The sequence below is a fragment of the Numida meleagris genome, chromosome 22, assembly GCF_002078875.1.
Source record: "Numida meleagris isolate 19003 breed g44 Domestic line chromosome 22, NumMel1.0, whole genome shotgun sequence".
NCBI classification, from domain to species: domain Eukaryota; kingdom Metazoa; phylum Chordata; class Aves; order Galliformes; family Numididae; genus Numida; species Numida meleagris.
The window spans coordinates 472808-490000 of NC_034430.1; the positions used below are offsets into that span (position 1 = coordinate 472808).

Sequence of the window (17193 nt, forward strand, 5' to 3'; positions counted from 1 at the left end):
AAAGACATGTTGCTGATCGTCAAGTAGAAATCCTTGGTTCAAATAATTAGCCTGAATCCTGTTTCTGTTTCTTATAGTTTGGTAGTTTTCATAGTGAGGGAACACATCCAGAAATACAGCTCCAAAAACCTAAAAGCCAAAAGATCCAGAAGATGCCACCTACCTAAAGGAAGTGTAAGAGTAAAAAAACGACAGCAAGCGTTCTGGTTTCTGGGTGCAAGCACTTGCATTTTGTTTCTGAACCCTGACAAGAAGGGTTTGTACACCTCAAAGGGCTTTTTCCCTAAGCATTTTGCTTTGTTTAATGGAATTTATTAGATCTCCCTACAAGCATTGCCTCATATTTGTTCTTTGTCCATCAGAGCTAAAACAAATCCAACATGAGATTTCATCTATTCTTAACTTAAGAGCATATATAGCTTTGTGTACATTCCCTTGGAACCCTCATTCTCACCTTTCATTATGTTAGAAAAGAGCTGAGGAGTCACTTCTTTTTTACTTCTGTTTGCATCAGGATTTATTAAGATGGCAATCAGAATTTAAGTCAAGCACATAAAAACAACATTTTGGAGAGTTTTCTTGTAAATGAAATAAAAACCTCTTCAAACACACTTGAGAAATAATCATTTTTGCATTAAAATCTTGTTTAACAGTAGAACTGTTAACGACTGTAATGAATTAATCATTTCTTTCCATGACCATACGTAACTTCTAGAAGCAACGGCACCACATTTTTGTTCATGGATCAAGGGAAAACAAGCACATGCATCTCAGCTTTGTGCAAACTAGTCGCTGAATTCAATTAGTCAAATGAACCGGAATGAAAGAAGCGAACACTGCATTTACTGCAATCCAAGATGGTTCACATTTTCAGGCTGGGATTAAGAAAAATATTTGGAGAAGCTTTAAATAAAGCTGTGACTTGATTCAGGGATCCTGCATCTCTTGGCCTCTTCTGATGGACAAGGTTCTAAGGGCATGCTTTAACTTGCCCTTCAGACTGATGAAAGCAGGAAAGTTCAGGACCTAATTACTACCTCTAAGACTAAGCAGCAATTAAAACAATTGTTCTACTTCAAAAATAAAATCAATTAAAAATGAAAGGAGAAGATCCCAACCCACAGACATCTTTCTGGTTTGGTTTTATTCTGAAAAAAAAACCTTTGTCTCCAACTGCCTTACGAACAAATCAAAAGGAAGTTTCCATATTTCTTGTAACCACAAGTAACTGGGTTTCTTTGGGCTCTAAGATAGAAACAATGCCCTGAATAAAGCACAGAAACCACCTTCTTAAAGCCACCAGAAGCAAGTTCCTCAGCCACTGCTGAGTAAGAGTCAGCACACAGACAGTTACCCCTGCAGAGCCAATTCCTGCCAGGCCAGTATCTCCACCAAGCACATGCAAGCAAAGGCGAGGTGATCCAAAGCTGCTCACCAGCTTTATGTGCAGCAGCAAAAGGATGTCCCACAACAAATCAAACGTGCGTAACAAATTTAATATAACATCTCGATATATTATCTGATAAAAGAAGTCTCATCAGAACACAGTGTGCATTTTGAAAGCCAAAACAGCTCCCAGCGAAGCAGCTGCAGCTCCTACCTGCAGTCCCGAAGCCTCCCAGCGCGGACCCCAGCGTGGCACCGAGGGAGCTGCTGCTCCCAAAGCCCAGGGAGGTGTTGGCAGGCTGGGCAGAGCCCTGAGAGAAGAGGGAGCTGCTCTGGGAATTGCTGCTGAGCGAGTTGTTGCCGTAAAACGAGCTGGAGGCCAGGTTGTTGGTGGGCTGCTGCTGCGGCTGGGGCTGGGGCTGCTGCGTTCCCAGGGGGCGGAAGGGGCCGTTGGTGGTTCCTGCCAGGCCCCCAGCTGCACCATTGGCTGAAGCTGCCGCTGCTGCAACGGCTGTAGAGAAAGTAAGAGGAAGCAGAGTTTGAAAAAATCCATTTTGTACCTGCTTTGGAAGTCAAGTTTCATCAGGTTCCTTTTATTTCCTATAGATTTTTTTTCTTTTTTTTCTCCTCAGGATGAAAATCTCCCTTTCACATCAAAATCTTCAAACACCTCTTTACTCTAAACCTATGCTCCTCCATCAGGCTTGCACAGAGCCACCGGATACCAAAATGTAAAATTGTTATTGCTGCTGTTTGTATTATTACAGCTACACGGATCAAACAAGTTCCCTAAGACCTGAGATCTAATAACTCAGGTGCACACTTACTGATAGCCAATCAAGGAACCTAAGTTCTGAAATAATCAGAAGCGTCCTTCAGTGCATGAAACCCTCTCCTGCAGCGCTAAGAACATCAAAACCAAATACTTTTGTTCTCCAGCCGGTTCCAAAGCAAAAGGAAAAAAAAAAAACACAAAATAAACAAGAGTTACAAGGAAACAATTTAAAAGTCCATTTCAAAATCTGTTAGTAACACTGGCCAGGACTGCTTACACACAGATTCTTGCCAAAAAATTGCTTTTAAACTTTGAACTTTCAGAAGAACCGTGATGAAATCCAAAACAACTCATGGCAATAACCACGCACATAACATCTTATGTAAGCAAGGCGATCACCTGGGAGTCTGACATAGGCTAATGCCCTTTATTGTATGGGAAACTGAGTGCCAGCAGGCCAATTTAAATAACTCACAAAATTCTGCAAAACAACACCATTTACGCTACGCTACCTCTCATGGTTATTTCTCAAAGCTCAGCTCACAATGAGTCCGGAAGAAGCTCTCAACAAAATCCCCAGAGTGGATCTCAGTGAGGGCAAGTGAGTCATCATCGCCAGAAGGGCGCAGAGGGGCCCGGTCCCGCTCTCTGCAGATCAAGGCACTGTGGTGGGAGCGTGTTTCCACCTGGCCTGGCTGGAACTCACCTGCCTGTGCTGCAGAGGAGCTGATGATGACTGGTGCAGGGGCCACCAGACGCACGGGTGCCCCCAGGCCGTTCCTGGCCCCTGCGTTCACCACGAGAGCACCGGTTTGGTCATAGTAAGCAGCAGGAGCCAGCACAGGGTACCCTGCAGAGGCAAATGACAACACACGGTGAGATGACAAGCAGCACAACACGTGGGCACAAACAACTGCGGTTTGGTAACATTTCTAAATGAAAATCACAAGGGAAAAAGCAACAACAATTGTTATTCTCGTGAAGTAAGTTCTCTGCATTAACCACCCACAACTTCCACGCTTACATTTCTACCTCCAAGTCTTTCAGTTAGGGAAGCATTTTTTTTTTTTCCTGAAGCTCCTATATGCCCTTTGTGTAAATTCAATTATTCAGAGGGGGGGGAAAAAAAAGTCTTAAAATACTACAGTACTATTTCTTTCCCCTTACAAGTACAGCCTGTGCTGGCACACTCCATGCGAACACACTGCGCTTCCATCTCTCCCACTGCATGCTGGAGTGCTTCTGTGCACACACAAATAAGGCAGAGAATTTCAAACTACGCTCAAGATGTGCCTTTTGAAGATACATATTCATAACGGAGCATTCTGAAATGCACAGAAATACCCTTAAACAAAAAAACATGCCTGTGACACACAGAGCAGCAAGAAGCAGTCTTTCCATAGCTTACAGCTGCACAGTTTAGGTACCCAGCTATAGAATTTCCAATGAAAAAACTCTACACACACACACAATAAAAAACAACACAGGAAAAAATGAAGTCGTTCTCTATACTGGGGTCAAACAGAGGAGACTGTTCTGTGAACATTTGTTTTGAAGCTCTAGCCCCCAGAACCCCAACAACACAGACTCAAGTCCACAGATCACTTGAAAGCAGGTATGCTACAGCTCACTTGGTAACTGAATACAGCAACATTCTTCTTAAGCATTAAAAAAAAAAAAAACATGAAGCAACTGTGTGGCACTTCCAGTGAGCAGACCTGAGGCCAAAATAATCCTGTTTGATTGCATTTGACCAACAGGACATACTTGCACATTATTAAAAAAATACTTACATATGCACTTTGTCATTACAACAGCATTCTGTATAACCAATGTCAAAAGCCTATGTACCACACAGCCTCGTAGATCAGAGCTAAAATTCACACAGCAGCTTCTCTCCTGCAGAATTATAACAAAACTCTGCTTTTGCCTCTTTTTCTTTTCTAAGCCACTAGTATTTGTCTGGAAGAAATTACGAAAGGGACGTTCTTAGCGTGTTACAAATCAAGCACTTGACAGGGATGGGCAGACAAAGCTAATGAACAGGACATGGATATCCCAGAGGTCTTAACACAAAGGCCACATACAGTAGCATGAACCACAGAAAAATCAGGGAAACAACTTCCAGTGGGAGCCATCCATTTTGGGTACACAATTAACGCGTCAGTACAGCTGATACCACTTGTTTCACCTGTGATACAGGAATCGAAACCCTACTTTAACTTAACGCTGCACAGGTGGTGATGCTGCATCTAACAGCCTCTGCAAAGAGCCTTGCACACCCAGATTAAAACCATGAAACGCCGTAATAAAAACAAAACTGCTGAATGCCAGGCAAATGTGACACGCTGCAGAGGCTTGAGGTGTAATCCTCTTGGATCTCACTGGCCACTGGAGAAGTCACAGCCCCCCTGGGCTCCCTACCTGGCATCCCTGCTGCCAGCCCTTGTCCAAAGGCAAGGGCAGAGTTGACGGCAGCAGCAGCCACCAGTGGATCAGTCTGCTGTCCCTGCTGGTTCTGGTTTGGGGTCAAAGGACGCTGACTGGCTCCTCCACGTAGAACCTGGAGAAAACAGGAAATGGGGCTGGTTAGTTTGACACCTGGGAATAAGCCACAATAACTGCAATGCAGGACTCTAGCAGCAACCTAAGCTGCTAGTTCTTGCACACAGGGGCAGCTATGTCACAAGCGGTGCATGACAAGCCCTCCTCTCTACTCAGAACATAACTGCCTTCTCCACCAAAAGCTTCAGCACTATTACCATGGGTAAAAGCGTAAGACTCAATTTAAATAACACACCCTTCTTCAGGCTTCCTGAGCATAATCTCGAAGAGCTTCAATTCTAGTCTCTTGACATGCCTTCAAATCCTCATCCTCTGTGCCTGTGAGCCATCTGTCCCATGAGAGACAACATTTGGTCTCTGCCACAAGAGCACCACTGAAAGCCCACTTAAACAGAAACCCTTACAGGCTTGTGAGCTGTGGGCTGATGACATACGGTGACATGGGTTTTTCCAAACTACCATCCACCACAGAAAACAGCGATCCACTGACACAACACTTACTCACTGGAAAGAATGACCAGAGATCACACACAGTCTTTTCTATGTAGCTCTTGTGGTTTAAGCACACATAGCTCTGAAAAGGGAAGATGGCAAACTGACCTTTCCTGTAATTACCTGCGACAGGCTTTGTTCTCAAAAGCCTTTTACTCTGGTGATGTTAGAGTCCGCAGCCACTTGCAAGGTCAGCTCATTAAAAGAGCTGTCCTTTGGTACTCAGCATGCACTGTTGCAGAAATTAACGTTGTATGTATCACTCGATAAAGCTGTTAAAAGCAACCAACTGCTTTGTGCACGGAGACTGGGAGAGGATATTGAAGCTAACAGATTTGAGACATATCCCAGAGCTAGCTATTGCTGTCAAAGCCTGAACGTGAACTCTTCACCCCTTTCCAGCCTAGGAAGCCTCACAAGCTGCAGCTGCTTGGTAAGCACACACAGTGCACAGGCACTCTGCAGAATGCAGTTGATGGACGATGTGCTGCAGCAAGTGAAGCGCTGGCAGTTTTATAAATACACTATCCCTCATAAGATGTTGTGAGCATCACAAACAGACTGTCCACACTCATCATTCTGTATTTCTAAAACATCTGCCTCAGCACTTCTCTGAAGAATTTCAGCCAAAAACGTACACTTATCTTCTTATAGACAGAAAGTCTGCATTAAAAACAATACACACAATCCCTACTCACGTCTGCTTCATGGCTACAGAAATAATGGAAAAATATCACAAAGGTTACTGATGATTGATAGATATTGCTTTAATAGCTTAAGACTTTGCAGAAACTCTCTTGGCACATACCTATGAAATGGCAAAGGTTCCCAGTTTGAATGCCAAAGCACAGCTGTGCCACACTTAACTCCATTTACCTGTGTGCATGGATGTGTGCAGAAGGTCTGTTCAACACACTCCTGTCAGAGACCTGCCAGGTGGGGAGGTTTGATGATTAACTTTGTCAGGAGCAAAGTGTTCTCCTTCTGATCACTGGTCCAGAATCACTGGTGTGAAACATCATTGCTTTTCTTATCTGAAAAGGCCTTAAAAGACTACATAATCTTTTTTTGCTTTAGTGTTTTGCTGAGTTGTCTTTTAAGCAAAAGCTAATGAACGTAGTTGTCAATGGTAATCTTCTGTAAGGCCTGAAATCTCAAAAGCACAAGGCCAGAAAGGAAGGCTCTGCATCTCCTCCCTTTTCAGTCGGATAATGAATCTATTTTGTATCCAAGCAGGAACTCCTGTGGGACAGCAGCTGATAGCATTGTAAAAAGCCAACTTCAGGAGAAGAGCAGTGCTTTATCCAATCATCAGAGCAGGCAGCTGTGCAGCACAGCCAGCCAAGTAAGGGAAGCCCCAGTCCAGCTCTTGACACTTGTCGTGTAGGCTCCTTCAGCTCAAAGTGGAGTACATCTGAGCACGTGTCTAGTGGGAGCACAATCCAAAGAAGGACAGCAGGGTGACCCTAACCCTTCCAGCATTTGACTTCACAGGTTTAGTAACAATAACTGCACTTTTACTTTCTTGAAGGAAAAAAACCACACCTATATTGGACAGCATCTTGAAGCAGAGAGCACACCACTTACTGACACGGAGTATTTGACACATTTTCATCTTCTCCACGGCCTTCACGTGAAAGCAGATTGCATAGTGATGATTTCCACTCACACGTCAACAGCACATGCTTGCTAATAAATGACTGCAAAGCACTTGATGTGTAGAAGCACCCTACCACGTACCTGTTGCTGGCCCTGCTGGGTTTGCTGAGTGGTCTGCTGATTTGCTGAGTTAGTGGCAGCGGCAGCCGCTGCAGCTTGCTGCTGGAAGAGGCTGGCAGGATAAACTCCCCAGGGTGTAACTCCGTAGTACTGGTGGGGGACAACTGCAGGGCCTGAAACCCAAGGGAACTGGTGAGCTTCTGTGGTGTCACAAGCATTACACAGCAAACAGTCAGCAAAAATATCTGCACACTGCGTTGGATTTAACAAATCCTAGTTCAAGGTTACCTGCTTTAAATTCTTTCCAAACAGGAAGAGACTGTGCTATCTGTAACATTCATTTTAAGAAAGCTTAAAAGTCAGACCTGAAGTTTCATCTTTAGCTGCTTGTACCTTAGCAGAAGTCCAGTTCTGCTGACAGTGATCCTGTTGAAACACCACGTTTTTATTGGTGAGCCCTAATTTTATAGCGAAGCAACAAAACTATTTACCTCTAACAAAAAGAGAAGGAAACTTGTCCAAACAACAGAGACTTTTATGTCTCTCCAGATCTCAACTGACACTCGTGGCTCCGTAACATCCATCATTGAGCTCTCCAATAAATAAGGTATAAAACAATCATCTCTCCTCACAGCCAGATAGCATCAATTCCCAAGTGTGTGAAATGTTGTTCTTCTAGCCTCTCAGTCCTACTGTGTGTTCACAAACCACCATAAAAGAGCCCAGCAGATCCTCTATCTTTCCACGTTCCACCTTCCTGTAACTGCTGCCTCCATTTAAGAGGCTTTTAAAAAAAATAAAGAATTATCTTGAGAGAAGAACAGAGAAAGCACTGTGCTTCATCAGCTCTCAGGGCACCGTACACTTCATTGGGTGATACTGAAACAGCAGAGTGTATCCTTAAATAATCCTGGTGTCATGGCACAACATGGAAGAAGAGATGAGCCCTTGGCACTGAACAGCAGAGACCTTCCCACCACCTCTGTGAATCCAATAATATTTTCAATCTGTCTGTTCTGTATCTTTTGGAAAGGTCATCAGGAAAGTATTTCCTTTGCTCTTCCAATACAGCTATCCCAGGGGCTGCATAGCATTTCCCTGCAATAAAAGCACCTTACAGCACGACGGCCTTCTGAAGATAGAGTGCTGCATATTTGACTCTGTCAAATAAACAAGTATTTAGTGAATTTGAACCACACAGCTGTTCTTCAACGAAGCAAAAATAGCTTCTATTTTAAGAGTTTGCATCTGAGTTCTAACAGAGTCGTTTAAGTAGCGTTGTTAGTTAGCTCAGTAAGTCACTGCAAGGAGAACACAGTTAACTCACAGTGCTCTTCTTGACCACAGGAGACATAACCTGTTTGTATTCACTTAATACAGATGCCAAGTGCTGGGGTGCTCCTGCATTCAGGAGAAAACAATTTGCAAGTTCTCCATTTTATGCAAGTAACGAGTGTCTGCCTTTGCCCTTGAGCTACTGGAAGTTGTCGTAATACCCTTTACTTGGGCAAAATTTGGGCAGGGCTCTGGGTTATTTTAATCTCAGTTTTAATTATCAAGCAAGCATAGTCTAGAAGTTTTTTTTCTTTTCTTTTTTTTTTTTCCCTCCCTAGTTAGAGATTGCTCATCAGATCTGCAAAAGCCTGAGGTGTTCAGAAGGAGAGGAGACAAAAGTCTTTGAAGTCTGCAGGCAGCGGGGCTTAAAAGAGCTCTGCACATCCCTGCGAGCCCGGCTCAGCTGTGCACACTGTGAGGCTCTCATTACTGAACAGTGTTCTCAGTGAGGGCAAGTGTGTCATCATCGCCAGCCCCATAAAAACACAGAGTGCTTCTTTACTGCTGCAGACGTTACACCTGCTTTTACACTTATTAAAGATGCACAGACAGGAAAAAAATAAAAGCCACTTAGTAGTGGGAGTATTTGATTTCAGAGGCACTATGTCTCACACGCTGACAAACACACTCCTAAACATTCCTTTTAACAAATGTTAACGGAACCAATAGAAGTGTGTTCGTGGCACATTTCTCCATTTTACTCTCAGCCTTCACGCTCACATCTGTAATCAGAAACCATAGCTGCAGCAGCAGCACCAAACGTGCCAGGCTTCCTGCCAAGGCTAAGGACTTGGTGACACCAGAGCATCCACAACCCCACGCCTGAAAACGCAAGGGTGCAAACAGAACTTTACCAAATACTTACAACACTTGAGCTGATCCATCCAGAACTAACAGTACAGCAGCCGCAGACATCCAAGAGGCGCTGTCTTTCCAGGGAGGGAGTTGGAAACAGCTCAACTCCACCGGCTCTGGTGCAGCCCCGTGAAACCCTATGCAACCCTGCCCTACGCCTCTGGGGCCAGCACAGACCCGCACCAGGAGGGACACATGTGCACGTGCTCCCCAGAGCCCCGTCCCAGGCAGTGTGCATGCAGCCATACCCGTTCCCAACCCTGAGCCGGCTCTGCACGGGACACAGATCAGCACCAAGTGAACGAGGCTTCTAAGAAAGCCCGGTCTGAGAAGAGCAGTGCAGACGTCTGACCAGACTCTACCTCCAGTCTTGGAGCGCTATGTTTTTCCTGTATGCAGATTATTCCAGCATCAACTTTTCTACAAAGAACAGAAACACTTTTCTACCTATTACATACCTCAGAGGGAACCAACATTTCCCAACTTGACCTAGAAGAGGCAAGATTTTTCTTTTATTTTTTTTTTTAAATGACATCTTTCTCAAATGACAGAAGGCAATTTCACACCAATTCTTAAAGACAGCAGCATCTTCCCCAAGGTCTGAACTCACAAGCTATTTTTCCCGAGTCTAGGAAGTCCTTCCCTCTATTCAAATGTGCTATTCTTTTAACTGCTGCTATTGTCGGGAAGAAAAGAGCATTATCATGGGGCTGACAGTCTTATAATCATGCAAAAGCTGCCATAATGATACATCCTTAATTGGCAGAATCATCTCTGCCATAAAACACACAAAAGTTTCCACTCCTAAGAGTAACTGTGAACAACAGACTACCAACAACTCTCAATTCATTTCTTCCATCTCATTAACTTCTCCGAGTCTTCCCAATTTAATGCTCCCATACAAATCAGGGAGGCCTTCTGTGGATAGACTTGCAGTTCTAAGCAGCTCAGTAGCTCCACATCCCTGCAGTGCATCACTCATTCTTAAGAGAGAAAAGGCTTTCAAAACTGAGTCTAGGCATGAAAGGTGCCTTCGCTGAAACAAACACAGCCAGAAGTGAAGCCTGTTGCACTGCCATCTTAGCAGAGTCCAAAGCCCAACACAACAGATGAAGTAACTCATTTCTCAGTGGTGCAATACTGTAAGCACACTGCAGTGAATTACACACTCTTTTTGTTGTTTTCCAGAGTCATAAAGCTTAAAAATTATTTAAAGGAGAGACTCTCATGTTGAGTTTGGGGAAGCTTTAGGCATCCTCGGGGCCTACTTCCTAGCTGCAATTTATAAGGCCTCTATCAGACATTCAGGCAGCTGCAGCTTCAACATTGCTGAGAAAAAGGAGAAAAAAAAATAACCTGAGAACACACTCGTCTCCTAGAAATCCTGCAGCAGTTACAGGTGGTCACCTACGAAACCAAGGCAGTGACCTCCTGCTCCACTACACTTCAGTGTATTACTGAAGCACGAACACAAGTGTTAAAAGCACTGAAGCGATGCAAAAAGGCCAATGAGAATCCTCTTTTTATAACAGTTACTTACAAAGGGCACCAAAGTACTCTTATCATAACTGGACCTGATACTGTTCTGGCACCCTCCTCCCCAGCGAGACCTGACTGAAGCTCCCTTCCCACATTTCCAACAGTGAGCTCAGGTCATTCATTCATTGCTGCACTTTCCTCATCACGTGACAGTTTATCGACTCCTCGCAATATCCTTGTACTCTAGCTCTTGGCTTTCCTCCACCTCATCACAGCGTCATCTGTTTGCCCACAGCATGTCGTTACCCACACTTATCTTCCACTGTTATCATGCAATCAGCACACAAAATGCACAACAGCCAAGAAGTCCAAAGCCCACATCTTTCAAATTACAAACTCGACTCTTTACATACTTCCAAACGATCCATTAAAAAATGCCACACAAGCTGGTAACGGTTGCTACAATCCCATTGCAGAGCTTGACCTGATACTGGCCCCACAGCTTTAGAAGCTAAGCAGCACTTATCTAACAGCTGTTAAACACAAGAAGCCACATCCCAAACCTACAAGGCAGTGCAACACAGCACTGCGTTCATGTGCAGCCGAGGTTTCACGGTTCCCATTTGGTACAAGCTCACAGCAGAACAGATCTGCAATGAGCGTACAAGCTACATCTAAGTTGAAGATAGGAACAGCGTGCAGTCTCCACAAAAACTGAAGTAAGAGGTTTCTATTTAAAATTCAGCAGGCTTCCACTCCAGGTGGTTCAAGAAAAGTGAAGCATGGTTATAAAAATATTCTTCTGAAAGTACGTTCTTCTTTTGTCCTGACTGCTTAGGCCAGAACTTCATGGCATATGCAGCACAAGTTCAACGTGCAGTGTGTTCTCACTGTCTGATAAGCTGTTTTACTGAGCTGTCATCTCAAGATACAACAATTTTGGCTATGACAGTTGGAAAGAATTTGGAAACTGATGCATAAACGTTTGGGAGGAAGATGTTGCACAAAGACAAGAGCCACCATCTCTGCCTGCCATCTGGACAGCCACGCATTCCTTGAGGCAGATAAGGAGTGTTCTTACCTACAGAATCTAAAAGGCATCAATTCTTCTGAAACAACTAGCGAGAGGAAGAGATATCACTTGCAGCATGCACGACAGTACATCAAGCTGGAGCAGCAAAAGATACGATATTCCTGGTAGGAAAACACATCCTCCATCTTTTTAGTATTTACAAAGTGTATTTTCAAAAGGTATCTTTCACTGCTATCGGTTACCAAAACATCCCAACCATGTAACAGCATTTATCTTCCAGTGCTTCATTTCAGACTTGCTCTGTTGTTTATTCTCAACAGAAAGAGTCCACAGCAAGTGAAATACAAGAATTACCACATTGAATCCAGAGAAAATAAGGGTTTCCAAGACAAACGCTGCTTTAACTTTGCAATGATATACCATTCTCTCTCTCTACAGAGATTACAAAGTACTCCTAATTAATTGCTGCTATCAGCACGGACTTGAGCACAGTAAGAACACACAGACAAGTGGAAGCACCTCACCTAATGTGGCAGCTGCTGCGAGCCCGGCTGCGTACGGATCCGTTCCCGGCGGAGCAGCGCTGATGATGTACGGATTGGGGACAAAGGCAGCAGGAGCTAAACCTGCTGAAAACATACCTGTCAGTAAAAACAGACTTGACTGGAATGGAAGCCCTACCAAAATACCTCCCTGCTATCTGGCTGGGGACTTGACTGACTGAACACTGTGGAACAAGGGCTCGTGCTGCTGTAGATTTCAGGCTTTTTATAGTTTGCTCTCGCTGTGTTTCCCAGAGTGTTGTTACAACAATCTACAGAGGATATAATTCACATTAAAAAAAAAGAAACGCCGAATTCCAAAGACGCGGTGCTGCATTAGGAAGGCTAAAGGGGCAAAACAGCCTGCACACAGCACCTTTAACTGCTCAGGTACCTCTGCAGAGCAGATACACCCTTGCTGTTTAAGTGGCTTTTAACACCACTTAGATATTAACATTATCTAATTGCTTATTTTGATGAGTAAGTTACCGATTTACCCTACTTTCTGAGCTCCACGCCAACTACACAGTACCAGTACTTCAATTTATGAGTCTGGAATGAGCTCAGGAATGCATGGACAACATCATGGCAGAGACGGTGCCTGCTCCCAGTGTCTGTGCAGGCACTACCTTCCTCTGCAAGGTACAGTTTAACCATTAGAGAAATTATTGGTGGGCAGGAGGGGGCATGGAAGGTGGTAAAGGCAAAGGAGAATAAGTTAAGACAAAGAATTTTAATTCAGGTCTACCCCTGAACTCCATTGAGCACACAACTGTGCAGCACAGAGCTCAGAGAACCCCAGCAATTGTAGGTTCCAAGAACTACCCATTAATTTGTCTACTGTACTGAAAACATTTAACCCTGAGATTGTTCAACTCTAAGCATCCACGGGTCTGTTACTCTACACAGAGCACTAAGTGCTTTCTTCCCACTTAATCCATACTGTTATAATATTACGAATCACGCATTTGCATAGATTACAGCTTTAAGTTAAATACAGACCCCAAGCAGTCTAAAATTCTACCCTGTGACAATTTAAACATAGACTGTCAAGCAGGAGGCACATTCAGGTGTACACAGGATTGTACACTTCTTCCTCACTTTGCTGTAGCCAATTCACATCTGACTGGGAGCAAGCAAGTACTTCAAAAAGCTCTCAGTGCTGAGCAACACTCTCAGCAAGAGTGAGTGTGTCATTCCTCCCAGACATGACTGCTCTGGAGCTCCTTAAAACTGCACAGGAGGTATCTCCAGAACTTTTCAAGTAGGTCTTCAGACAATGTTCTTCTGTTTGCGGTTCAAGTACTTACCACTTGCAAAAACATATTTAGGATTCTCTATAGCCTACCAACTCTTTCTCCCTGTAGTTTTCCCAAAATATTCTGAGGACTAGCAGACCACTAGGAGAAGGCAATGTATTAAATGCTAGGCTTACCTATATGAGGCTGATGGGCAGCTGCCAATGCATACTGCTGCTGCTGGGCTGCTGTTAGTTGTTGAACAGCAAGTGCATTCGGTCTTTGGAACAACTGAAGGGACAAAAGAACAAATACGGTCCGTTATTTACGCACAATAATCACTTTTTTTAAAGCAATTCCTTTACACTAGATTTATTTTCACAACTACACACACTCCTCTTTAGCAGGAAACATTTCGAAGGGAAATTAAAAAAAACATCTTTGAAACCAACTGCCTGTGATAATCCACTTAAAAAGAAAATATTTCTCAAGTGCAGCTAGACTCTACCCACGGCTCCTTCTGCTATTCTCTGCACAATTGCAGAGCTCCTCCTCCAGCACACACACACTCTCCTCCGGAGCCTGGGGATCACCAGGGGCTGCCACAGCTCTTGTAGAGCCTGAGCACCCCCAGCTATGCTGGGAGCACTGCTACATCAGCTGGCAGCCTGGGCTGCCTTCACAGGTGTTCTGAAACGGGCAGCGGGACAGCAGGCAGAGGGGAAGGCTCAGGTGGGAGAGATGAAGCTCCTGGGACAGATTCAGGAGCCCACAAACCCTCAGACAAAGGAAGGAGAAAATGCTTTTCTTCTCTACCTTCTAGCCTCTGGTCTCCAGCATCACCTACGTGAAACAAGGCAAGAAGAGTGAATTCTTCTTTGACCACAGACAGAAACCAGACCCTGGGACTTCTCTGTTAAGTCATCCAAAGCACATCTGGATCTGCCAACTTACAGTTCGCTACAATCTTTGGGAATGGTGTGCAGTGTTACTGAGAACAGTCACTCTTAATGTGGAAGGAATACCACAAGTCTTTAAAAGAAAATACGTTTTTACTTCTTTTGTCCGTTCATCCAGACTCTTACTAAACTTACTTCCTGTGCCAGAGATGCCTCTAAGTAAATGAAACACTCCCTGAATCACTACATTCACACAACATTGTTCATCTCCAGCAAAAACATTGAAAATACATTCTGAAAGCCACCCTAAAAGTTCTCAGGAGCAATGTTCCTGCCCATTTGCTTCCAAAAGTGATCATTTCTGAGGTGTGAATGACTTCATAAACCATTGTGATAGAAGTTCTCTCTCTATAATTGCTTGGGGAAAAGAAAAACAAAAACACCAGTGCCTAAATGCTCTACAATTTTCACACCTATTATCTCTGCCCTCCTTTCAGGTCTCAACCAGGACAACCAAGCTTCTGCTGTTAAAAGCAACAATAACAATTCTACCCAAATTTCAGGCAGAAACCTGCAACCATCAGGAAGCAGAGAATCATTTAGAAAGTGAGACATTATTATAGGCGAAGACTGTACTTGGATCTCCTAAAAGCAGGACAAGGAGCTGTGCAGTTTAAGCAGAAAACATGAATAAAGACAGGTGACAGCCTACACCTGAACCTGTAAAGAAGAGAAGAGAAGAGGAGAAACAACACACAAGTGATCACCAGGTGGAAACTCAGTACTTGGTGATCACAACCCAGTCACTGCTGCCTTCCCCACTGACTGCTTACCCCCTCTCTTGGTCTAGTGGTCTTTACACAGAAAAGAGCATTCAGCAATACCTGATGCTTACAAAAAGTTGACTGCTTATATGGGATATAAAGTTCACTGCCATATCATTAGCAGCTGGATCAAATACTTACTGCCATTGCTTAGTTAAATAAAGGAAGCACATCATGGACAGTGTGACCTACAGGACATGCAGTGAAGGACCCTGGCTCTGTAGGAGCCTTCAGCAGCATGTCCTCAGATCAGTCAGCAGACCTAACAGATCAGAAACAAAACAACCCAAACTGCTTCACTGTTCTACACCCATCTAGAACAGCTGTTCTTGGTTTTGTGCTCTACTGATCTCAGTAGAGATCCAAGGTGAGCAGCAGCAGAAATGCTGGATAGCCAGTTGCTGGTCCTAGGGGCAAGAGAAGCATTTATCTTCTCTGAAAATACTTCTTTTTTTTAAATGCTCAGATACTACTGAGAGGATTTCCACACCTCCCAACTGTGTCTCAGTGATTCATTTTTAGATTAGTAGTACCAGCTACTCCAAGCATGAATATTTCCCCCCCAATGTTTTTTATTTATTATTGTTATTGTCTGCATTCCCTCTTGCGACTGCAGCTGCTCACTGCGAGATCTGACTTCCAGACATGCCAGTACCACACAAGCTCTGTGTATTCTCCATTGCTGAAATGAGGGCACAGCAGCCAGCACTGCAAATGGCCGCTGTCAACAGCCATTAGAGTTCACCTAAAGACTCGAAGGCTGAACAAAAACGCTGTACCTAAAATGTAACAGAAGGGAAGAAAAAGGGAAGGGGTGCCAGGGCACAGCGCTTTCATCTGCTTCACAAAAAAAAAAAATTATCAAGAGTATCTCCCCTCTGCATCCTAATCTCACAAAAAAAACCCGGAAGATTTAGCTATGATTGCTTTCCCAGACAATATTATGGAGCTTCTTCAAAACCACATGCAAACCTTTGGCCATTTACATTGTGCTGCACATGGGAGGAAGGCCTGGATCCCTTCCGTCTGTCTGGGGAAAGCCTCTCACAGCTTTACAGCATTTCCCTTCAAATTGTAATGCAGCTTCCCTAAGCCTACAAACCAAGGCTCAACTTACCATGGAGAAACCCCGTGAACAGCTGGAATGTTCTGCAGTTTTCTACCGCCCATAACATAGGCATGGGAGTGGAGCAGAATTTCAGGCTGTACTTGGGCAGATAAGCCCATGTGCCACACAGCCCTGGGAATCATCAACCCTACACATTGAATGGAAGCGTTACTGAGGCCTCAATGCACTGTCTCCATCTGCTGACAGCAAAGCCCTACATTCCAAAAATCAAAGACCAAACAAAGGTAAAGCTCCAGTAAAAGCTTTCTGCCATCTTATTCAGAAACTTACTGCATACTGAATTAGGGTTAAACCACGTATCTATGCTGTGGTGTCTGCTAAGTGGAAAAAAAACAAAAAAGAAGAAAACACTTTAAGGGACTATTTTAGCCTGTTACAAATCACACTCAGTGGAAACCTACAAGCAAGTAACGTAGTTTAGGAGGATGTCAGCAGCTTGCACACACTGGTATGCAGCTGAAGCACCACCTGCAACATGTGGGGGAGCTCAGAGGGGATTTCAAGGACCCAGAACATCACAGTCTGTGCTACCCAGTTATGGAAACACTGCACAATTAGATTTCTGTAATCCAGTTTCTTCTGCAATATAAACATCTGACATCTCTAATCAGATTAGATGTGATTAAGACCTTCCCTTCCTAATATTGCTTTTAGCTGCGCTTAATTGTAATCCCTTCAAAGTATATGACGCTTCCCTATGGACCAAGGAAGATATTATTAAAGAAGAGATCTTCATGTTCAGGATGTATCTTCTTCTGACAGCAAGCGAATGGAAAAACACCTGTATGAAAGAAATCTGTCTTCTGAAGTACAAGGTGTAACTGCAGATAGCAAATATTGAGAAACACCAGCTCCTAGCTATAACATTAAGGAAATGGGTCCTACTCTTTGGGTCAACATACCCTGCATTTACACCAGCACG

At 43.9% G+C, this 17193-nt stretch overlaps 1 protein-coding gene across 9 annotated transcripts in view; it reads right to left on the reverse strand.

The window, feature by feature from the left end:
- PUM1 (pumilio RNA binding family member 1) overlaps nt 1-17193 on the reverse strand; it is a 68316-nt gene that overhangs the window by 17477 nt on the left and 33646 nt on the right. For 6 of the 9 annotated variants that reach the window (XM_021375203.1, XM_021375196.1, XM_021375194.1 and 3 more), the window contains 6 exons: nt 13617-13710; nt 12164-12280; nt 6959-7110; nt 4586-4724; nt 2868-3011; nt 1601-1897 (listed from right to left, as the gene is read on the reverse strand). In XM_021375203.1, the coding sequence (XP_021230878.1) occupies nt 1601-1897; nt 2868-3011; nt 4586-4724; nt 6959-7110; nt 12164-12280; nt 13617-13710 (943 nt within the window). The remainder of the gene's footprint in view (nt 1-1600; nt 1898-2867; nt 3012-4585; nt 4725-6958; nt 7111-12163; nt 12281-13616; nt 13711-17193) is intronic. The other 3 variants (XM_021375200.1, XM_021375199.1, XM_021375197.1) reach the window with 2 other exon arrangements.